General features: G+C 52.1%; 10 protein-coding genes across 10 annotated transcripts, besides 1 other annotated feature; 6 read left to right on the top strand and 4 right to left on the bottom strand.

The window, feature by feature from the left end:
• Positions 1-23,076: part of a sequence feature (contig 1.135 1..301041(1)) that runs on past both edges of the window.
• Positions 803-2,405, top strand: ANIA_07942 (Zn(II)2Cys6 transcription factor; the record flags this gene model as incomplete). The annotated part of the gene is made up of 2 exons (XM_050611174.1): positions 803-837; positions 899-2,405. The coding sequence occupies 2 exons, from the start codon at positions 803-805 to the stop codon at positions 2,403-2,405; spliced, it is 1,542 nt and encodes a 513-aa protein (XP_050467226.1).
• On the bottom strand, positions 2,729-3,271 carry ANIA_07941 (uncharacterized protein; the record flags this gene model as incomplete). The annotated part of the gene is made up of 1 exon (XM_676118.1): positions 2,729-3,271. One exon carries the CDS (start codon positions 3,269-3,271, stop codon positions 2,729-2,731), a length of 543 nt encoding a protein of 180 aa, XP_681210.1.
• Positions 5,334-6,855, top strand: ANIA_07940 (uncharacterized protein; the record flags this gene model as incomplete). Its single annotated transcript, XM_676117.1, has 5 exons — positions 5,334-5,543; positions 5,621-5,809; positions 5,857-6,108; positions 6,301-6,468; positions 6,550-6,855. The coding sequence occupies 5 exons, from the start codon at positions 5,334-5,336 to the stop codon at positions 6,853-6,855; spliced, it is 1,125 nt and encodes a 374-aa protein (XP_681209.1).
• ANIA_07939 (T6SS phospholipase effector Tle1-like catalytic domain-containing protein) lies at positions 8,066-9,563 on the top strand. Its single transcript, XM_676116.2, has 3 exons — positions 8,066-8,131; positions 8,181-8,357; positions 8,420-9,563. Exons 1-3 carry the CDS (start codon positions 8,098-8,100, stop codon positions 9,442-9,444), a joined length of 1,236 nt encoding a protein of 411 aa, XP_681208.1. The 5' UTR covers positions 8,066-8,097; the 3' UTR covers positions 9,445-9,563.
• Positions 10,926-12,890, top strand: ANIA_07938 (sugar porter family MFS transporter; the record flags this gene model as incomplete). Its single annotated transcript, XM_050611173.1, has 4 exons — positions 10,926-11,348; positions 11,424-11,538; positions 11,678-12,430; positions 12,496-12,890. 4 exons carry the CDS (start codon positions 10,926-10,928, stop codon positions 12,888-12,890), a joined length of 1,686 nt encoding a protein of 561 aa, XP_050467225.1.
• On the top strand, positions 14,335-14,985 carry ANIA_07937 (phosphatidylinositol 4-phosphate-binding protein cipC). Its single transcript, XM_676114.2, has 3 exons — positions 14,335-14,406; positions 14,480-14,632; positions 14,714-14,985. Exons 1-3 carry the CDS (start codon positions 14,394-14,396, stop codon positions 14,878-14,880), a joined length of 333 nt encoding a protein of 110 aa, XP_681206.1. The 5' UTR covers positions 14,335-14,393; the 3' UTR covers positions 14,881-14,985.
• On the bottom strand, positions 16,621-18,186 carry ANIA_07936 (MFS transporter; the record flags this gene model as incomplete). The annotated part of the gene is made up of 2 exons (XM_676113.2): positions 16,621-17,874; positions 17,926-18,186. The coding sequence occupies 2 exons, from the start codon at positions 18,184-18,186 to the stop codon at positions 16,621-16,623; spliced, it is 1,515 nt and encodes a 504-aa protein (XP_681205.2).
• On the bottom strand, positions 18,932-20,063 carry ANIA_07935 (uncharacterized protein; the record flags this gene model as incomplete). Its single annotated transcript, XM_676112.1, has 4 exons — positions 18,932-19,190; positions 19,247-19,594; positions 19,643-19,865; positions 19,931-20,063. 4 exons carry the CDS (start codon positions 20,061-20,063, stop codon positions 18,932-18,934), a joined length of 963 nt encoding a protein of 320 aa, XP_681204.1.
• ANIA_07934 (uncharacterized protein) lies at positions 20,353-21,520 on the top strand (the record flags this gene model as incomplete). Its single annotated transcript, XM_050611172.1, has 5 exons — positions 20,353-20,420; positions 20,468-20,551; positions 20,602-20,771; positions 20,807-20,988; positions 21,230-21,520. The coding sequence occupies 5 exons, from the start codon at positions 20,353-20,355 to the stop codon at positions 21,518-21,520; spliced, it is 795 nt and encodes a 264-aa protein (XP_050467224.1).
• Positions 21,933-22,990, bottom strand: ANIA_07933 (protein llmC; the record flags this gene model as incomplete). The annotated part of the gene is made up of 2 exons (XM_676110.1): positions 21,933-21,987; positions 22,038-22,990. 2 exons carry the CDS (start codon positions 22,988-22,990, stop codon positions 21,933-21,935), a joined length of 1,008 nt encoding a protein of 335 aa, XP_681202.1.

Genomic DNA, 23,076 nt, shown 5'->3' with positions numbered 1-23,076 from the left:
TTTCATACATGTCTGAGATGTTGTACGTCCTAGTGAGGTGGTAGCCGCACCATTTCGTCTGCTAGCTGCAGCCCAGTCTCCTTGTCGAGACAGCTGAAGCCCGTCCTCATTACAAAGAAGTCGCTGCTGCCGCAGCCGACCAGAAGCTGAAATTTCTAGCTGCCGATAGTGGCCTCTACCTCGAAGACGGTGCTGTACTCGGTTGAGACCATTGGAGTAGTAGCATTGGCATTGCTGTTGCGGAGGCGGATTGAAGGGTCGTGCTAGCACTAGGCCAAGAGCAGTGCGAAAAGAGCGAGTTTTTTGATAGAAGACCTAATGGAATGAGTCATTATGCGCGGACGATTAGGGCGTTTGGCGCCGTCAATAAGGCCGTATTTATAGAACACTTGCTGTCTCACGCACCCTATGCCACGATATACTGCGGCTCGGTTTCATACCCACCGTGCCGCTATTCGGCTATGCTCGTACGTTTGGCTCCCAAACAAGCTTAATCTCAGCCTCAAGGACGGCCCCGGCGGATATCCCGAGCCGAGGAACACTCCTTTCCTTTACTGGAAAAGTGCGGCCATCGTATGGTCGTCGTATATTTTTAGTAAGAAAATGGAAAAGCCACACTTCATCTCCCCCTTCCCGCCCCTCTCCCACCAAATCCAGCTCAGCCACTTGGATGGTCTCTCTGGATTATCCGAATTGCGCCCACAAGAAGCACCGCTAACGAGTCATACAGACGTAGCCCGCTATGGCCGATGCACAAAATATGCGAGGTGTAGGAACGATGAAGAGGGCCACGAGGAAGAGCATGCCCAAGGTCCGCACCGGCTGTTTCACCTGCAAGTACGGTAGTTTACCCTTCTTCCGCTGTATCCTGAGGCTAAATCTTCTCTTCATGTGACAGGCAGCGCCGGGTAAAGTGCGACGAGGGCAAGCCAGCCTGCCAGAACTGCGAACGCACGGGGCGACGCTGTGAGGGGTACCCCCCTGGGCCTGCGTCAACCCCAGCGGGAGACGGTTCACTTGATGCGCAGGTCCAGCGATGCGCGCAGCAGATTGTCGTCTATAATCTGCCCTTTAAAGTCCCCGGGAGTGCAGCCGATCGTCAGCTGCTGCATTTCTATACGTGCGAGGCAGCTGGTGGACTCTCCAGCTTTTCAGACTCGACACTGTGGTCGAAACTCGTCCTGCAACGGTCGCACCACCAGCCGGTCGTCCGGCATACCCTTGTCGCCCTTGCGGCTTTGTACCGTGACTACATTGAGGGGGGCAATCGGGTCCAAGCTCCTGCGTCCCATGCGGCCATGCAGCGGATCGCCAAATGTCATCGCCAGCTGAGACTCTATCTGCGGTCAGCTGATGCGTCCGCCGACATCGCGCTGATTTGCAGCATCCTCTTCTATGCGTTCGAGACGCTGCTTGGGGACTGTAGTACCGCGACGCAGCATTTGGATAACGGGCTGCGGTTGCTCAAGCGGTGCCAGATGCAGGCGCTGGCTCATAGTGGCCGTGACGAGCTCCTCGCTCACCTCGTACCCATATTCTCCCGGCTCGACATAAACGCCAGCACGTTCGACAATGAGCGCAGGCCTATTCTTACCCTCGTCTGCCTCGCGGAGAGATTAGGCCCCATGCACGTAGTTCCATCCTCGCTGGCGAGCCTCGACGAAGCCGAAAACGTCGCGACCAAACTAGAGAATTGGCTCATGCATTACCTCATCGCCCACGTCGCGTACAAACATAAACCAGTAGACGAGTTCCCCAGATGCCTCGTGCGTGAGCGGTTCGCACTGTACCAGCAATTCGAGCGGTTCTTCTTCGTTTTCGCCGCCTTACTTGAATCCTTACCGGGCGAAATTCCCGCCCGGGCTCTCCTCCTGCGCGTCCAAACAAAGATGTACTATTCCCTTCTGCTGGAGAATATTCCAAACGGCTCTTTCGGGCCGTGCCCTCCGGCAGATAGTTTGCGGAACACATTGGCCGATATTGAGGGATTCCTGTCAATGGAGAGCACACAGAAGAGCGCAAGCACTTTTACCTTGTCGTCTCAGCTTGTTGCCATTCTCTATTTCATGTGTCTCAAGTCAACTGACGTCGAACGAAGAGATACCGCGTTTGCACTCCTTAGGCATTCCAGCATGCCGGCAAAAGATGGACTGTGGGAGTCAGAGAAGGCGGCCGCGATTGTCCAGACTCTGATCGAGCAAACCAAAATGTGCGAGCCGTCCAGGTCACTTGAAGAGACGGGCGGCGACGTCTTTAGCCCCGAGGAAGATGGCCTTGAGCACGTATTTCGCAATCTCAACAAGCGTCCGGGGCCTAGTGTATTGATTAAGGAGCCTTCTACGATCGATACGCCCTCTGAATCACGACAACCTAGTGATCGTGTGGTTGGCTTCGGGGTGACTTGACTACATGGTAGTGAAAGACGCATACCGATGGCCAACGACATAAAGATCCCGCAGGATGTAAAGTATTTCTGGAAATTGCATGCGAATGCCGGATCCTAAGCTTCTTGCCCTGTTCTATTAAACAGTATTCATTTCGACAGGATTGCACGCTCAGCAATACTATATACGGACTCGCGCCACGGCTATTTATTCCAGCTATGGGTGCGAGTCAGGAGGCGCAGAAACAGCATAAACCGACACTTTGGCCCAAAAGACTGCCAATACAAACCACATTAAGATATAAGAAGGGGGGTGAGAATAAAAAGAAAATAGAAACAGGTTAATCAGCAATTATAACTCATCCGCAGCCCAACTCCCGGCGCCTGCGCAAACTCGACGCTTGTCTTGCTGCTATATCCATTCGAAATACTCAGCCTGTAGGTCATGGTACCGGCACAGGCGAAGCTATTGATCACCCGATTACTCGCTCCAGACTCGAATTTCACGCTACCGACCAGACTTATTGGCGCCGGGCAATAGTCCCAAGAGATATCAATACCTCTTGGCGAGCGGCTCAGCGGGCCAGCTGAAAAGACCTCCACGGGTGCAAGCCCGACGGTGTTGACCGGTGTGCCGGCAGGGATGGAGTAGGAGAGCGTGCAACCCCAGACGCCCTGCGGGACGGTAAACTCGATGAATGTGTCTTGCTTCTTGGCGGCGTTTGCCTCCTGGGAGACTCTGAAGCCTGGGAGGTAGGAGGCTACCGGCTGGGCAGCATCGACGCGTGCGATGCTAGGGTAGATGGTTGTGCATGCTGAGGGAGCAGGGACTGCGGTCGCTATGGAGACGAGGGCCGCCAGGAAGGAGATGGTTTTGAAGAAGTGCATTTTGGCTTCGCGATTGCTCGATTGCTCTGGTTCGGTAGGAATGATGAGATTGCTTGTTCGAGAACACTAGGTTTGCGGTGGCTTCGTCTTTGATTTATATAGTCGTCTAAGGAAGGGTGAATCCCTTTTACCATTACCCTTTGCCCTTCGCCCTTCACCGTTTTGCAGTCGTCTTTCGCCTATTCTGCCTCAGACGACACTCATCAAGGATCAGCCGATCCACGAGCCACCGCGCGAACAAGTAAGACATCCAGCCACTTAGTCCTTCAGTGAAGGGACCTGACCTCATTGTGACTCCTCTTCATGACGTAGATTACTTTCTTCTTCTCTCAATGTGCCTGCAATTCCTAGGATGGCTTGCGCGATTAGCCCTATCTGGCCATGTTTTACCCACGTTTTCCCCTCAAGCCCGTATCCTCGCTTGAGATTTCTCCAAATAAGAGGCAGGTCTCAGCCCTCAACACTGCAGCCAATAGAAGATTGTTAGGGCTGAACTGGGCTTGACGCTCGGCAAGCAGTCATTGACAGCGTGGGCTGAGATGGCGGGCTTGGCTGTTCGTATTCGGCTTATGGTTTCGCTACGCCAGCTCTGACGCAGTGAGAATTCCTGAAGAACGTGGGGAGGCGGTTTGGCTTGATATTCGGAGTAATATCACTGGTTAGACAATGGAAGGGATGAAGTCGTTGATAGGGATGAAGGGGTGGAAGTCATTGTAGCCGGGAAGTGAGATACCAAATGCTACATGTGTCCCGGGCGGAGTGATTAGTTGATCTGCGACCAGGCTTGGCAAACAAATCGCTTGTAGAAGTAATCTTAGCAATTTGATGCTTGCGTTAGGTATAACCGATGGGTTCTAAAAAGAAGCTCCATTATCCTGTCGCAGACCTCCTCGTGAGCATCCAACTTGTACTGAGACAGATGCAGCCCCTTGCTTAGCAAGATCTCTAAATACCTTGAGCGAGACCAGAGTCTAGTAGGCTATTTCATAGTTTGGACCGTCCAGTATAAACATATAAACTAAAAATATCGCATATCACGAGAGTTGAATGTTCACTACAACTGATCTGATTGACGTCTAAACCAAGCGCGACCTTACGAGAACGACCAACATGCCTTTCGCTGACCTCAAGCCCATCACGGCCAATGATAAACCTCGATCCCCATGTATTGGGCAGTTCTTAAGATAAGTTGTAAGTAATGCCGGGATTGGACGTAATGGTTTCTCTATGGAGGTTTTGTACGGTTGAGAAGAGGACCCCGTGGTGCTGCTATGTTAGGTCATATCCAGGGGCGGGATTCTTGAAAACGTTCAATAGGTAAGGTCGCCCTATAGCCATCACCTTGCTGGCATGGCTTCTGTTCAGGTATTTGGTCTCTGAGACGGGCGGAAGAGAAGATCGTTCACTAGGAGATGTTGAAGGAGTACTCTGCTCTGATTGTACATGTTTAAGGAAAGAGATTTTGGAGATGGCCTGGAATTTGGAGGTTTGGCAAAAAACCTGTGGTAAGTAGAGGCTATCCCTGGGATTCTGCCATAAGACATTAAAAGAGCCCAGTAAGCCAGCCCATGCAGCACGCGCGACGACACACATACTTCCATACTTCCGCCCAGCTACTACACCTATAATCACTAGGCTAGATAGCATCTCACTTGATGGAGGCCTTTAGGAAATGGGCGAACCCTGCTGGTCGACCAACGATACGTTCTAGTTGATGCATAATAGTGTCGAGTTTACATGTAGCATATGTTTTGCGACGTTCGATCCCAACCTTCGTCAGCCAAAGATAGCGAACCATGCTGAAGAGAGGAGAAACCGGCAGAACTACCCTACAATAAATCAATCGGGGTATATAATATGATAAATGCATAGCTGCATATCGCCGAAGCACGACGGTGTTAACGGGGTTAGAGGCGCCAAAGGGCGTCGCTTGATCCACCTTTCTTGCCATATAAGCACTAGGAGCACGAACCCAGATCAGATTCTTCTTGTGGTGGTAAATTACAAGTCTATCTGTTCAGTCATTTCTGCCAGCCGAAATCAGCAGTGGCAGTGCTCCATAATGGCAGACATGAATGAGCCAGGCGTCACGCGCCAGTTTCTCTCGTGGGTTAGTAGCCTCACAGCCCACGATATTCCTGAAAAGATTCAAAAGCGTGTCAAATACCTGACCCTCGACGAACTGGGTTGCGCGATGGTGGCCGCCCATCTGCCCTGGACTGAGAAGGCGACGGGCATTATTCTGGACATGGAGGCTGAGGGGAGTTGTCCGGTCTAGGGTTATGCCAAAGTGCGCTCCTTCTTTGCTACCAGCCATCGAGGGTTGAAAGCAGATGATAATGGAGACAGAGAGTCGGCCCGCTACCGGCAGCTTTGCTCAACAGCATGCAAATTCAAGGTTTTGAGATCGACGACTGGCATTCGCTCGCCCCCGTCCATTCGAATGCCATTGTCCTCCCAGCGCTGTTTGCCGGCGCGGCGAATGCAAAGGCCAAAGGGACAGTGACATTGGGAGACTCACTCCTCCTGTCAGCAATTGTAGGTTACGAAACTGGTCCTCGTGTTGGACTTTGTCTATACGGCAGCCATATGCTCTCACGGGGCTTGCACTCGGGCGTCGTATTCGGCCACGCACAGGCTGTGGCGGCTGTGGGAAAATTGATCAACCTCTCCGCACATCGAATCTAGGATGCGATTGGGATAGTCTGCACACAGGCCTGTGGTCTTATGTCTGCCCAGTTCAGCAGCGATATAAAGCTCATGCAGCACGGATTCGCGGCACGAAATGGTCTCTTTGCGGCTCTGCTCGCAGCGGGGGGTTACCCGGGATCAAGAACGTATGTGAGGAGCCGTATGGCGGGTTTCTCACTATGTTCAGTCAGGGGTCTGGCAAGGAGCCGCCCTTCCCAGAATAAGAGCTTGTGAAGGGGCTCGGGGAGACGCGCCAACTGGAAAACATCCGGGTGAAGCCGTATGCTGCGATGGCGGGCACGCACAGTAGTATTGACACAATGGCTGCGTTGCAAAAGGAATATCCCGACAAGATGAAGGATCTGTCTAAGATCAAAAAGATTACGTTTGAAATGTCCGAGTCAGCATACAAACATGGTGGCTGGCCCGCTCAACGTCCACTGACGGTGACTGGGGCGCAGATGAGCTGCGCGTATGCAGCCCCTGTGCAGCTCATCGACGGTCAGGTCCTGACCGAGTAGTTCCAAGACAGCCTGCTGAAACGGGACGAAATCTAGGAGTTGATTGGTAAGATCGAATGGCTCTAGGCGGAGGAGACTGGGAATGCCATGTCCCAACGAGCCAGGGTCAAATTTAATGATGGAACCGAAGTCTCGAAATTCGTCGCCGCAGCAAAGGGCTTCGATCTACCTCTTTCGAATCGGGAAATCGTCGACAAGTTTCGCACATTCACCAAGGGGCTGATTCCGGAGGAGATGCAAAGGAAGATTGAGGAAACCGTGCTGGGTCTGGAGGGAATAGAGGATATATCCGAGTTGGAGGATCTGCTGGCGGGCCTAATTTCGTCTCCCTTTATGGGCGTCTCTAAACGGAGTTCCCTTTACGGTGGCTAGATTCCCACTGGAGACAATATGCTTTTAATAGACAAGGATAGGGTTTCGATTTCCTGCTCCTGGCGTTGGTCCTGGTGCTATATGCAATTGGTAAAGAAACTAACCAGCCCTGACAGTGGACCGACTTTTCCCAGAGACTTTTGACAGTCTGGAGCTGGCAAAGACATTTTTACTGTATTAATCATACTGTGTACTTACTGGAGAAGAAATGTCGGATGTTGCGTCTGCGATTTTGACTTAAGCCTTTGCACGGTGTTCATTGGCGCGAGGAGCATTCTATGCATACTGCAGGGGAAATATGCCCTTTGTACCTTATCTCCTCTAAGCCATCAGTCTTAAATGGCGTCGTTTGTCTATTTCTCAGCCAACTCACCCGTCTCCATGATCCTGCCACTTTCGATTGCCCAACTGGACGTTGTCCCACGCAGACACACACTGGTCATCCCGCGCACAGTGTGGTAACCAGGTGCAGGATAAGGACCCGGATGCGTTTATTCATCTCTTCGGTTGCAAAAGTCGGTTTGAGCTCACCCACTGAAATGATTTGGCAGCGGCAACATAATGACTGCTCGAGGTTAGCACTGTTGGGGGCAGACAGTATCATCCTCACGAATAGGGGGTCTAAAGTGATAAAATCACATCATGAAAAGAGTCGAGAGATGCATTCAGTGCTAATAAGTCCTCATTTGCTTCCGGTTGATTGTAGTCATGGGGATCGGTGCATACTAAGGTATTTATTAGCGCCGTAATAAACAGCTGGCTAAGGCCTCTCTTTTTAACTGCTGACCCCAAAACCCAGCTGATCCAGCTCCTAGTCCTCAAAGTGCATTAAGTTCGGGCATCGTAACGAGTTTAGTAGACAGACTACAGTAACTCAGCCCCCTCAGCCCCTGGTGAGAGGATCTGAGAGCCGCACCGATCGCTTGGCCGCGGCCGCTGTGCCAGTCTCGACCGCGATATTTTGCGCCACATCAGCAGCCAAGCCCTGGCGCTGGGAGTCTCTTACATGGAGGTAGCTGAGCTCGGGTCAAGTTGCCACGGTTGAGGAGCGCTAACTCGAGTTTGAACATGGCTTTATTGTCCTGCGGATGAGACCTTGGCCCTGCAGCTGCGACGTCAGATGAGCTGGAGCCCAAGAATCAAAGGCCCTTTATTATTAAAAGGGAGGCTTAGCCCCAAGGTTCACTATATTATGAGTTAAATAGCGCACAAGTGCGAAGATTGCAGTAATCTGTGAACATCATGTCGACAAAACGACTGATTATCTGCTGCGACGGTGAGACTCACGGATTCACCCATTTCCCTCTACGTACTGACTGACCCAGGTACCTGGCAAGATTCCACCGACGACGCGAGCGAACCTCCATCCAATGTGACTCGACTCTCTCGAGCGCTGAGTCGCACGGCTATCGTGAAGGAGAATGGTGTGCTACGCGAGATCCCTCAGATCGTGTACTACCAGAAAGGCGTGGGCACCGGGCTGGGTGACAAGTATTTTGGAGGTACCGATACCTCTTGATCACCATTCCTTCTGTCCTAGTCGGCAGTGATCTAATTCCAGCAGGCGTCACGGGTGTCGGTCTCAGCGCGAACGTGCGCGCCGCGTACGGGTTCCTGTCAGACAATTATGCCGACGGCGACAAGATCTACTTCTTCGGGTTCTCGCGCGGCGCATACACAGCACGCGCCATCGCGGGATTGGTCTGTCAGTGGGGTCTGTTGACACCGCGGGGGATGGACAATTTCTCCAACGTGTATGACGACTTTTACGGCAAGAAGATCGCAGGGTATACCGACGAACAGCGGCGCCGGCTCGGATTCCGGCCGCCCCTACCCAGGTTCACCGTCGAGCTGATCGGCGTCTGGGACACGGTTGCCTTCCATAAGCCGTGGCTGGGCCGATGGTTTGGCGAGCAGCTCGAGTTTCGCAACACCCTGCTTTCACGGGATGTCAGGTACGCGTACCATGCGCTGGCGCTGGACGAGGAACGCACCGCGTATCAGCCGACGCTGTGGCATCAGCCAGACAACGCAGAGGGGCAGGAAATGCTCCAGGTATGGTTCTCTGGGGTCCATACAGATATCGGCGGCGGCAGCGTCGACCCTCGTTTGTCGAATATAACACTGGCGTGGATGATCGCGCAGTGCTCAAAGCATAATCAACTTGCGTTTGATGTCGAGGGGTATCTCTTTGACTCTCCGCCGCCTGGAATCGTGGCGGAGAGCGCCCCGTGGGCGACGGCGCTGGGGGCAGTCGCCCATTCCAGCCTGACTCGCACAGTCGAGCGCTGGCTGGGTGGACGATCGATTCGGACGCCTCTCGCGTACGACCAGCCGGGGCCTGCCTCTGAGCACCGTCCAACGAACGAGCTGATTCATACTTCAATCAAGGATCGGGTGCTTAGTGGCGCGCCATCCGGGGCCGTGCGGTGGGCCTCGCCTGTCATTCGAGGGCGGCAGGATCAGGATGCGCGTACTTGGGAGCTGCAAAATGGCCATAAGCTGGTTGAAGATGTGCCCTTGGAGCTAGAATTCTTCATGAGGGGGAGGATCCGGACGGTGCACGTAGATGAAGAGGATGAGTCGTAGTTTAGCTCTGCAGACCATATTTTTCAAGGGGGAAGACGGGGGATAAACGGCTGGTTAAGGAGTCGGGTTCCTCCAGGTCTTACAAATGACTTAATTAAAATCTATAACGTTGCTTGCCTGACTCGTAATCGGGCTAACTCCGACCCTAGCTGACGCGGATAAGTTAGGGCTCCGGATATCGGCACAGTGACCCCCCTCCCCCTTCCCTTTGGGGCTGAATAAAGAACATGTGGGATTCTAGAGACGAGCCTGGAGTTGGGTGGAGTTTGGGGCTTATTGATCAAAGATTATTGGCAGAGATTATTGGTCTCGAATGGGAATTCATCTCCAGATACAAAAACTGCCTTGATCTCTTTTCCGCGTTTGCGTTGGTTTCCTCAATTTTTCTTGCCCTCACGCTAAGCCACCGCTACCAACTCTTGGTGTGCTTGTCAGTGCTTGTTTCCGCCGCCGAGTCAAGTGCGCTACGGAATTTGACTTCATAGAGGGTACCGGTAGTAGATGTTCTGCTGAGGGGACATCTATTTACATTACGAGTACCGGGCTTGTTATTGTCCCAGGTAGTTGCAATTTCCTCAGCTCTAGGACCAAGTATCCTACCACCTCAGCTGAGGTTTACCTGAACAGTGCAACTAAGTAGTTCAACGGAGTAGTATTCGACCTGGCCGCGTCACTGTCACGAGCACCAGATGGCGCCGCTAGTCATTTGTGCACCCAGGCGGGCAGAGACACCTGAGACGTGAGGTCCAAGGTGAGACCATACAATGAGAGCCGGCTGGGCGTAATCAAGCTACATAGTACACGCTTTTCATGTCTTGAACTCCGCTTATTAACCGTGGGGCGCTCTTGGCCTGCTCACTAGGCATCCTCCGAACATTGCATTGACCAATGCCATGGAAGGCAGACGACAGCATCGTAGTCAAATCCGCAACCATGTGCATTTAATCAAAGCCAGAGCCGACTCGGTCTTGATGTCCATGTCGGGATTGGGCCCGAGCCCCATGGCACAGATATTCCTGGCACGGTCAAGCATTTGGCTCGCAACCGGCTGTTGACCCCTTCCCAGACAGGACTGATCCAGTCGATCCGATGTTTGCCCGGCTGGGCTGACAGTGCCCTTACCAAGCAGTAGTAGTATCCTCTGGCCTGAGTCGCGACTCGTCGCGACTCTTCCCCATCATAGACCATCCCCAGACGGGTTTTTCGAAGAACCTAGCAACCTCCGAAGAAGATATGGTAGGTCCCCACTAATTTGCCCCTCCCCCGATAGCCACGCGATGACAGCCAGCAAAAGCTAAAGTAACCGAGCACGGGAAGATTCGATGATGGTGCGACTCGGACCAGCCTCGGGATAGCCTCCCTGGTATATATGGGGAACACAACCCCCTGACAAGTCTGTTTTTCTTTGCTGTAGCTCTCCTCCCGTCTCAATTAACTACAACGCTGCCCTCTCGATTCCGGGAGGCTCAAATTCTGTCAGTATGGTTGTCAGCCAATCTATGGTTGGCCGCACCAACGCGGAGAAACCCCACGGTCTCGTCGGTATGCTCAAGAACCCCTACGTGTTCATGACCTGTGCCTTTGCCTCGCTCGGATGTATCATGTACGGATACGACCAGGGAGTCATGTCCCCGGTGCTTGTGATGGAGAACTTCCAGAACCACTTCCCCAGTCTCATGGGCTCGACCATCCAGGGTTGGCTGGTCTCTGCTCTAGAGCTTGGCGCTTGGGCTGGTGCTCTCTTTAACGGGTACCTGGCCGACAGGATCTCGCGTAAGTATTCGATGATGGTGGCCGTCGTCGTTTTCACCCTTGGTTCGGGGCTGCAGGCTGGCGCGCAGACGCCGGCATATTTCTTCGCGGGACGATTCATCGGTGGTTTGGGGATTGGAATGTTTAGTCATGTATTGCCCCCGGGGGCTCAGGGCCCTGTGGTGTTTGCTGGCCGGCTGGCTGACAGCTGCTGACTGGCTGCATAGGTAATTCCACTATATCAGGCTGAGATCGCGCCGCCTGAGCTGCGTGGCTCCCTCGTCTCGCTGCAGCAACTCTCAATCACAATCGGAACGGCTATTGCCTTCTGGCTAGACTATGGTAGCGACCTTTGCCATACTGCCTCTCAAGCAGCGCCGCTGATAACCTACAGGAATGCAATTCGTCGGCGGCACAACCTGTAATCCCGAAGGAATCACAGACCCTTACCTCCCCGACGGTTCCTTTGACTACGACAAAGCCCACGGCCACACCTGCCTTGGACAAAAGTCTATAGCCTGGCGGTTCCCTCTAGCGTTGCAGATTCTCTTCGCGTGGATCCTCTTCTTCGGCATGTTCCTATTTCCCTTCTCTCCACGCTGGCTTATGTCCAAGCACCGCGAGGAAGAGGCTGTTGTTGCGCTATCGAAACTACGAAGACTTGACCCCAATGATCCCCTCATCAAAGCAGAGGTGCTGGAAATTAAAGCCGCTGTCATGTTCGATGAAGAGAGTGATCGTGAAGCTGTTCAGAGGGGTGGTAAACTGGCGCCATGGAAGGCGCTTTTTGCGCCGAATATGTTCAAGAGGCTGGTGTTGGGCTGCGGTATGTCCTCTGCCTTCTCTTTATTTCTGACGGACGCTGACGCTGGCCGTGAAGGGATGATGATCTGCCAGCAATTCACCGGTATCAACGCCGTTCTGTACTACGCCCCTCAGATATTCGCCTCCTTTGGCTTTTCCTCGTCGAAGCAGACCCTTCTCGCTACTGGAGTTACCGGTATCCTACAAATCGTCTTCACCATGCCGGCCGTTCTCTTCCTTGACAAGTTCGGCCGGAAGACCTTCCTGATCGTCGGTGCTGCTGGGATGTTCTGCTGCCACATCGTGGTCGCTACCGTCGAGGGCCTGTATGAGGATGACTGGGCTCTGAATGAGGGTCTATACAAGGCGCAGGGATGGGTGGCCATTGCGTTCATCTGGCTGTTTGCTGTCAACTTTGCGTACTCTTGGGGTATGCATCCTCTCACCTCACTCCTTCCTCCCTTCATTATGCATTAGTGCTAACGTTGCCGTAAGGCCCCGTCGCTTGGGTTCTCGCGCAAGAGATCTTCCCCAACAGCGCTCGTTCCCGAGGTGTCTCGATCGTCGCATCCACCAACTGGATGTTCAACTTTGTGATTGGCCTGACAACGAAGGACATGCTAAACAGCATGAAGTATGGCACGTACATTTTCTTCGCGATCTTCAGTGCTCTTGGCGGCGCGTTTATTTGGTGGTTTGCGCCGGAGACGAAGGACAAGACGCTCGAGGAGCTGGATATTTATTTTGGTGGTACCCAGGAAAGTATTACGGAAGCAGACCGCGCCCGCATGGCGAGGATCAATGAGCAGCTGGGTCTCAGCGGGGTGGAGAAGGTGGAGGATCTGATTGACGAGAAGGGAGGCGCGCATGATGAGTTGAGGGAGATGTAGCTGCCCAGGGTTAGCTGTCTAGGGAGCCAGCCTTCCAGATAAATCCTAGGGTCGAGTCTCCGCGCCTGGAGTGGGCAAGGAGTTTTGGGAGGTTGGTAGAAACATTCTGCTACGCGGCTACTAAGATAGGTGCTTAAGGAATCATAGTGGAGTAAATGATCAATAATCTGGCGCTTGAAATCGCGATGATGAAGCCAATCACCGTCTGTAGCACCTTCTTCAGCCAACACCGTCAGTGTCAAAGCAACAGTCCAATAGTTCTGAGTTCCAACCTATATTTCTTCGTTGATCTCCCAGCTATTTCTTGACAGGCCGAGATAATATTCGCAATATCTCTTGGTTTCGGCATCGACAATTACCTCGAGGTGAAAGAGGGATCGTGGAATTTTCATCACTGAAAAAAATACATAAATCGAACCGGCTGTAGCTCCAATCACGATCACAACTGGGAAAATGCAAGATCTTCCTGAAACAGGACTTCACTCGCCATTGGGACACGAGTGTCAATGTCACATCTTCCCTGTTAAGGTAGATCCTTAACAAACTATTTCGTTATCTACAGGAGAGTCATATTGTACACACATCTCGGTGCAATGGAGGTATCCGGTGAATTGAAATGCTGGAAATGCTGGAAATGCTGCAAGTTTGGGATCCCACAGACCAGAAACTCTCCATGGTCCTAAAAACACCTGAAATATATATGAATGTGGCCCAACAACAGCAACAGGGTCATGACAAGGTCTGTCCAAAAGCGGCGACTGAACCCGGTGGTTCCGCTGATATATCTCCCGGAGAAGGGTTCCTACATCGACTGCTCATCTGGCGTTCCATTGACCGTTTGCCAGAGGCTCCCGATTGCATTATCAGGGCCTAGCTGGACCCCTAACAAGATAAACGAAGTCCCTCGGGTCACGTGGGCCTGAAACGAGTCTCTGCTCCAAGTATAAGTAGTAATACCTCACTCAAATTTAGCCTGAACCGTTACTTGTGCCATCGTCCGCCCACCCACGTCGCCGTATGCTGAGCGGTGTGCCTACTATGGATCATTTATACGGTGAGTCACTATAGAACCGCAGATAAAGCTGCTGCCTGGAGCTCCAGTCGGAGCGATCGGATCGAATTATTCTCAATGGGCATGGGAGAACGGGGCGATCAACAAAGCTAAGCCCTCTGAGGGAATTCTTAGCCTTTCTTGGCCCTTCCATTGGCCAATCACAGCCGGTTTGTGGCTGGGTCCAGCAAAGCTTAGGGACAATAGTGTTTCGGGCTATTATTATCGCAATTCTCCGTGTACCTCAGCCAGTCCCACGATGCTGCTGTGGCTGGGCACCTGCTCAGCTCGTATAGAATACTTGTAAGGCGTAGGGGAAGACATTCTACCCCGCTTCTGAGGGGTATAAAGAGACCTACCCCTGACCCCTTCTTTCTTTGCTCAATCCTCCAAGAATATTCATATTACTCTACCGCACTCGTTCTCTTCCTTATTATATCACATCAAGCATTATGGGTTGGTTCGGTAAGTTATCTGTCCCGCGCAGGAATATATTTCTCTGCTTTATCTCTAACAGTGTCTCTCCTTTTTCCTGCAGACGACGACTCTCACCAGGCTCGCTGCTACGGCGAGTTCCAGGACCTCGACCACACCAATCCAGAGCACCGCGCCAAGTTCTCCCATGAGCTCATCGCTGGTGCCGCCTCGTTCGAAGCTATGAAGGCTTACGAGAACCACTGCGAGCGTGAAGGTGCGCTTACTCCACGACTGCATCCCACGTCCAAACGAGCACAATGGAAGTAAATACTGATTTTGGGTCTTTGTAATCCAGGCAAGCCCCAGAGTCATGAGACTGCCAAGGAGCTGCTCGCAGGTTTTGCCGGCGCGTTCATTGACCGCGAAATCGAGACCAAGGGTTTAGACTTCGTTGACCGTGAGGAGGCGAAGAGACACGCTCGTCGCCAGGTTGAGGAGGCTTCCCGCCAGGATTACTACTAGATGTAGTGCACATGCTTTGACGATGAGCATGCTTGTGCGGCACTGTACATAATTTCGGCCTGATCCAAATTCCGGTCGCGATTCGTGAATACATTATATCCTGATATCAGTTCCATTCTAAAAGACTGCTTAAACCTTTGAACTGGATGACTGCGTAAATTCAGAAGATTCATGAGGCGTATCCGTAGTGCTAGGACGCACTCTCCTCCTAGGCGGAAAGATAACACAGAGCGAGATGGCTGGCGATCAGCAGACAGACACTAAACACAAAACATCAACAGCCCACTTCACGTCCAGTGGCGGCCCAGGTCATCAATGGACAAGGATACTTACAGTCTGAACAAGAGAAAACACCACTGCTCTGGAAGAATGACAAATTGGCGTTCTTGGATCAGATCCGCCTGGCAGAAGGGCGTACTGAGACTGGTGAACAATCTAAAACTGCCACTGCGAAGGCACAATCCTGTCCATCCTTGGCTCGGTCATAAAGGAGGCAAAGGCAAAAAAGAAAAGGCAATGCATCATCCGTGAATCGAACACGGGCCTCATCGATGGCAACGATGAATTCTACCACTAGACCAATGATGCTACTTCATGAATGACCCACTTGATCTTTATCTTGAGAACAAATGAGCTGATAAGTGCGCAACTGCTTTTCGTATGCTATAACAGCTATGTTCACTGAGCTATGTCATGATATTGTGAGAGAGTTATTATCTGCAGGGTTCTACATGATGTAGCAATAATACTTTGTCTTTTCTTGTGTAAGGTATCTTGTGGATTCATCATTAACACTGGGAAAGTTCTAAAGCCACTGAGCCGGTAAGACGAGCACTAAGGAAATTTGAATCATGTGGAGAGGAACGTTCCCTCGATGCAGATTCTCCAGCTTCATTACAACGGGGTGGAATGGGCCCGTGCGCCATGAATCGCACTGAACGCCAGGGGCATATTCTCTGGTCAAACCACTACTTCTTGTGGTTTTCGTCTTCGAACGCCACACCGCCTGACCAGAGCCACACGGCGCAACAATTTAGTCGTAAATTTAGTATGCATGTATATCACTCGAAAGCTAACTCCAAGCAACCGAGAAGAGGTGTAATTTCAATGGAATGCATATACGCAGGTTCGTCACTGTTCTCTAGCTGCAAGCCATGGTTGGCGCATAGGGCTGTGAATGTACTTGGTGACAGGGTTCTAGACATATGTTATACACCAACCAAACGTCCTTCGACACAAACCTCGTTCCGACACCCATCGCAGTCGACTACTAAACGCAGTGACTCATTTCAGACTCAACAGTGATACTCACCTTTCCCACTACATGAGAAGGTAGCATCCAGTGGCTACAGTTGTCAATCGTGGTAGCAAGGCAGAGTCTGTACTGCGACTCAAGGCGGCTGACGTCATCCTAGCGCCGAACAGTTACTAGGATTGCAATGTCGCCCAGGAGCTTCAACTGAGTAAAAGGTCGGTAACCAAGAAGTTTCAACGATCAATGCCCGTGCCACGCTGGTAGTCGGGATCGGACCTCGTTGCGATAAATAGAACGACAATAATGCTACCGTACGTGTGCTGGGAAGGCAGCAACGACGATCTTGTGTCGTCTACGTAGGTCGAGGATGCCAAGGGAGATATATCTGCGTGCTGGGGCAGGTACGTGTCTTGACATTGTGAGTTCTGCCAGATAATGTATCGAGCCCAAGCTTTATCGCGGTGGAATCTATGCTCGCACGTTAACTAGTTTTGGCAATTTCCGGTGGTAGCTGCATCGATCTTCGCCTGCCTCTCATTCCTCCACCGCGGACCCCACCGCATCACCACGCAAAGTAACGGCATTGTACACAACATCACAAGTGCAATGAAGGTAAAACACCATCCCCGCCCCATAGCCTCTAACATTGGATCAATAAGCGCTGTAGCCCCAGCACCAAGTAAACAACGCACAAGGTTATTTGATGCAGTAGCAGCAGATGCATTGCTGGGATAGAAATCTACCAGCAGAGTTGAGACCGTGTTGAATGCTCCTGTCAACGTGAGACCCATGAGAAAGAGGATGGTTGTTGGCGCGGCGAGATGTACGCCGTAATTGAGACACCATCCGAACGCGATGATTGTGAATGCGCCTAGCGTCAGCAGCGGGAGCGCGACCTGTAAACGGGCGAATTCAATTGGGAAGTGGGTGAGATTCCGGGCGCGAGTTTCTTGAAGAGGAACGTTAAGTTGTTTTGCCAGCCGGCGGTAGTTGAAGTCTAGAAGCTTTCCTGTTGCTATTGATGCTACGGTCGCGCCGAGACCAAAGGGGACATAGCATAGTCCAATATAGAGGTCGTCTAAGCCGTACAGCTCATTGTATATAGAAGGGATCGCCGCTGTGACATCGTAAAAGCCGGCAAAGAGGATTGCGTTGGCGATGAGAATGATCGCGATATCTTTCTGGAATACGATCGAGAGGGTCCGAATGGGATTGGGGAATCGAAGCTTTGGCCAATCAAAATCTTCGGGCTGGGGCTCCTTTCGAGCTTGAAACAAAGTGAGCAAGGGGATATTCCACTTGGGCGGCGGGATAGATCCATTCCCCACGATTGCGCGAGCAGTTTCTGGAAATAGCAGAACAAAAGGAACCAAGAAAGCACCGGCAAAAATGGTGAGGAACCAGAAAACCGAGCGCCAGCCGAGATACTGCGATAGAAGACCGCCGATGACCGGGCCCATCGCTGGTCCGAGGAGAGAACCTGCCGTTACGAAGCCCATATAGGACCCGCGCTCAGCGGCGATGGCGATATCTGAGACAACGCCAGCAGAGAGGGCAATTGTTGTGCTGCTCCCTGCACTTTGCAGGCATCGCAGGACGAACAATGCGGCGAAATTGTCCTGCAGCGCCAGCCCGATGTTGGCAGCGATATAGATCAGGAAGCAGACCATGTATGCAGGCCGACGGCCAGCTTTATCTGCAAAGTCGCCAACGAACATGGGAGAGACACCCTGAAAGATCTGTTACAGCATTTAGCCACATGCTGTGATTGGAATGATGGCGAAGTATACCATGTAGCTCGTCAGCGTGAGATTGATTAGGGCGCTGGTCACACCGAGATCATCTGCAATGCTGTTCAGTGCAGGGAAGTAGATCTGTGACGAGACGGGCGAGAAGAAGCCAGCCCATGATGCAAAGAAGACGATGTATCTTTTCTGAGCCTTGGTGAAGACCGAATATGGAACCTCGCCGGTGGTGTTTGTGGCGACCACATCGAGTCCCCCTTTCAGGCCCGTGTCGCCTTCTTTGGAAGGGGTTTGGGGGGATGCCATGGGTGTCTGGCTCGATACCTCCCAGACATGATCTTGAACGAGATGGGAGAAAGTCGTGGAGAATTGAGGATGGAGACGTCGGCACGCTTAGCCGAGAACGATATGATAAGCGGCTATTGCAGGCTTTCTCCAACAGCCATTCTAGCCAATGAGCATTGATCCATACTAATCTCCACCCGCGTGCTCGACCGCTGATCTTGCGATATCTCTACCATCTACACCAGTTTACATGGCGCTCCAAAAAGGAACAAGTTCGTGCGGTACCAAATTAAGGCCGACTTGTTGAACGAATCAGGATGTATGTCGTTGGCACGAAGATCGAGCCTCAAGTTTCGTGGTAATGAGCGACGTAGTCTCGCAGCTGTCCTACTAATAGACCTCGGCTGCTGACAACTCGAGAGGGCGCAGCTAGCGGTGTATCCTTTTACTGAGACGACAGGGAAGTAATCGGCCCTTAATGCACTATGGAGCCCGTCCCGCAGGCCAAAACATTATTCGGGTGGTTGAGCGTCGGCGATGCAAGCGATTTTCCCTATCCACCAATTTCTATAGTAATGTGAGCCGGGTTCCTTGTGAAAGAGCTTGAACGTTTCTACAGTGACGAGAGAGAGCCCAGTGGTGAGCGGTCAAATAGAACCTTTGAAGACTTACTTTGGACGCGGCGGGAGCAGATAGTAAAACTGGCACCTCTAGGGTTCATAGAAAATTTAGTTCATGACGGCAACAGTCCTCAGGGCCTCATCTGTTATTGATCTTCATAGTCGAGATCAAAGAGAGCCCGCCTAGGTCTTTGTTTTGGGGCAGATTTCGGTTTTGCCCAGTTTTTTCGTTGTTTTTCGATCGTGAGAGGCTGACCCCATGGGCCAATTTGACCGTTCAATGTATCCATTGCTTTGTCGGCGTCTGCTGCAGTAGCGAAATCCACGTAGCAATGGCAGGGTGCATTGTAAGGATGTGGAGTATCATACGACTCGGGAGGGATCAGCGGCTTGCTTATAGCCTCTCTGGTCATTGAAAGTGGTATTAGTGAAATTCCAATCTGCGGGTAGGCAGTACTTACACGTTGAAGCCCTGGAAGAATTGCACAAGCTTCTGGTTCAATATACCCTGTTTGAGCTTCCTGCGGGGAGGCAAGCCATTGATAAGCAAGCGTTGGCCACGTCGCGCATAATCAAAGTGTTTAACTGCCTTTTCAGGGCTCCAAAAATCCAACACATGTTCAGCACCTTTCGGCTTCATGCGGCGTTGTTTGCTCGCAACATGTTCAACCCTGAGGTAACGGCCCCTAAACTCCCGTCCTGTCAGCAGCTCCACTGCGCGGTCAGCATCCTTTCTTGTCTCGAACTCCACGAAGCAGTATCCTGGGTTATTGCCGGTAAACGGGTCCATTGCGATGCGGATGTTGGCACTAGATAGAGTCAGTGTGCCAACAGACGGCTATTCGAGTGCACCATACACGCTAAACCCGGCATGCTTGAGAAAGTTTCTCAGATTCTTTTCATCTGCCGCTGGTGGGATATTACCGAAGTATCTCTCGTTCTCCGGAGTTGTTGAGATATTCGCATCTGGGCGTCGACGAAAGAGTTCGGTTTGACTTCGGGAGACGCGCGAAGGAGATCGTGAGTAGGGAGATTTGTCAGATTGTTCCTGGTGTTTGTGAAGCGTCGCAGGCCGAGAGACTGATTCAAACATAATAAGCTCTAGCTAGGCCCGTGGACCTCTAGAAGCAGGAGCCGTGACTTACCCTGCTGTGGTGACGATTGGTTGCTGGAAAATGGATGGGTGCCGATTATCCTCACAGGTGTCCTAACAGGCGGGACAAAGGAACGACGAAACAAAGTCAGGGTCGCCCAACGAAAAGTTGACTGTAAAGCCATAGCTATGATGGCAGAGCCTCAACGGCAGAAGGGGGGTAAGCTGCTGGAGGTGAGAGGCTGGTGTCCCGAAGTTGTTCGGTGTTGACAACTCCAGCTTGCGGGAGTTCATGCGGCCCGCGGAACTGCCTACACGGGTTAGCGTTGTGCAACTGTTTTATCCAGCTTAAGTCAGCTATGCTGGCATAGGTCAGGACCGGGGTCTCCGCTGCTATTCTCAACACGCGCAGCAGTTCAGAGTGTCGCCGGAGGCTGTCCAACCAGACTACTCGAACCTGTGAAGACTATCATCATGTCACCTCATTATTATCTTAGCTACAAAGCCGATCTATCATCACTGCCGCCAAGGTCAGGCCCGTTGTTCTTCACATAGGCAAACCCATAAAGTACCATCAGCACTTCTACAGCAATGACTTTCTGGCTCGATTCCACGTCATCCAGAACGACGTTCTCGATATTCCTTCATTCATTCAAGCTCTGAAAGAGAAACGGTCCGTTGCATAAGCCCTTCACCTTGCTTGTACCTTGCTGACCTCTGCAGCTACGGCGATTTCGTCGTCACCTTCCGGCCGCACTTTCAGTCGGGAGGAGAGATGGGTAAGTGGGATGATGAACTCATCGAGTTGCTGCCATCTTCAGTTCGCATTTTTGCATCTGTCGGGCTGGATTCAACTGGGCGGACGTCGAGGCCCTTGGACGCCGAGGGATCTGGTACGCGAATGGCGCCAGCGCGTCCGATGAAGCAGTCTCAGATACAACTCTCTACATGATCCTGTCGGTCTTTAGGAACTTCACTCGGACGCAGCTGGCTGCACGAACAGCCGACCCCGAGATTTTTACGGCATCTCACAAGCTCATCGCATCGATCTCGCATAATCCGCGCGGACATATTCTCGGCCTCGTGGGACTCGGCAATATCAGCAAGAAGGTAGCAGTGAAAGCGCAAGCTCTGGGAATGTCTGTGCATTACTACGACGTGGTCACCAGAGCCAGAACGTCGAACGGGCTCTAGATGTCACTTACCATGATACGCGGGAGAGCCTCCTGGAGGTGTCGGACTGCGTGTCGCTACATATACCGTTGAATCAGTACGCAAAGCACCTAATCAACCGCGATACTCTGAAGATTATGAAGCCCGGTGCTAGCTGATCAATACCGCTCTTGGCTAGGTCGTTGACGAAGAGGCTCTGATTGAGGCCCTCGAGACTGGTTCGCCATCCGCTGCTGGCCTCGACGTTCACTACCATGAGCCGCAGGTCTCCCCGAGGCTCGCGGCCATGGACGCCGTCACCCTGATCACCCATATTGCCGGAGGTGCGTTGAACACCCGCATCAACTTTGAGCTCAATTCCATGGAGAACATTCTCGCGACTGTGGGAGCCCAGGGAGAGCTCATTGGTCAGCCGTTTACCCCAGTCAATAGTAAACAAGTGTTAGAGTATCTCAAAGCACAGACTTAGTTATAGAATATGAGGGCTCAGAAAAATAACAGCTTTGTATGTTCGAGTAAAATACCACTGTGAATGTGCAATGGGCGATTAATATTAGCCTCTTACGGGTTGTAGCCCTAAATATATTACCGTAAGTCTCAAGGCCACCATCATAACAACATCTAATGTCTTTCGGCCAACGTACTAAGGAGTTTTGCATTAGAATTCATAAGGCATGGACATCTGCTCGCGCGTAAGATCCTTCTATACATCAGCGGTTAACAACAAAGGGTCTTCTTCAAGCCTGTCCAGCAGGACCCGAGACACAGACATACAGCTCGCAAAATATCCATCACCTGCCTACTACAGCCACGTTTTACACTAATTGGGGAGGTACTGGCCCTAAGGTGCGCCAGGTAGTGCCAATGCTGTACCACTAAAGTCACGTCTCGGTAGGGGTTTTCACAGCTCCCGGCTTCTGACCGTAAGCCACGACTCTGCAAGAAAGTCAGAACTCGCGATCTAATATCAGAGAAGGGATACACACATCGACCAATAAGCATGGATTCGGGGGTTCGTGATATCCTTTCGACACTGAGCGAGCAGTTCCTGATGTTCCTCCGGTGTCATCCCCATCACCTCGATCAACAGCTTAGCCGAAAACCCATGCAGCCCGTCCAAGGTGTTGACCATGTTCCACTGCCCAATATGTTTGAGGTGCGGGTCCTTGGGCCATGGGTTTTGGGGCCATTTGTACTTGACTTCCTTCACGTTCTTGAATCCTGTCTCGGTCATGAGTTGTTTATACTGCTCTGGCAAGGCACCGTCCCGTCCGAATCTGCGCAATCCCTCCATCATCTTGTTGTTCAGTGTCTCAAATGCCGTTCCCGCCATGGTCCCATCGTCGCTACGGACAGGGAACGAGAAGTCCATGAGCTCGAACCAGCCTCCCGGCGCGAGGAATTCATACGCCTGCCGGAACAAATTCTTCTCGTTTGCAATCGAGCCGGATAACATGCGCCCATGGATAAAGTCGAAATTCTGGGCCCACGTCCACTGCTTCTCGTAATCGTCGATCTCAAATTTCAGGTTTTGCGGGACCCATGACGGCTGAATGGGGCTGAGGTCCATGCCGATGACATTGACCGACGGGTGCTGGTCTGCAAAGTCGATCGCCCAGATACCGGTCCCTGTGCCGAGGTCGAGGGCGTTCTGGATATCGTCCGGCAGGGGCGAGAGATAGAGCTTGCGGTCGAGCGAGATCAGGCAAATCTCGTGCTGCATGTCCAGCCGCTGCTGCTCTTCTTCGTCCTCAGGGAGGTAGTACTGGCCTGACGCGTACTTGTGGTACCCGCGGCCATGCTCACGGATGCTGAGGAGGAGGCTTGAGCGCAGACTTTCAGTGGAGGTCATTGAGGTCATTGATGCCTCGCCGAAGGTTGAATCTGAATCGCTGGATTCTGCCTCGATGAAGGGCGGCGATGGACTGGGTGCTGCCATTGCTTGTCCTCAGTGGTAACCTTGCTCCCGTCAGCTGAGTAGATGGGCCCAGAAGGTCTACATATACAATCACAGACTTGCAGACA

The sequence above is a fragment of the Aspergillus nidulans genome, chromosome II (assembly GCF_000011425.1).
Source record: "Aspergillus nidulans FGSC A4 chromosome II".
Taxonomy (NCBI): Eukaryota; Fungi; Ascomycota; class Eurotiomycetes; order Eurotiales; family Aspergillaceae; genus Aspergillus; species Aspergillus nidulans.
Note: the sequence above shows the minus strand (reverse complement) of the source record. Positions and strands in the feature narration are given on the sequence as shown.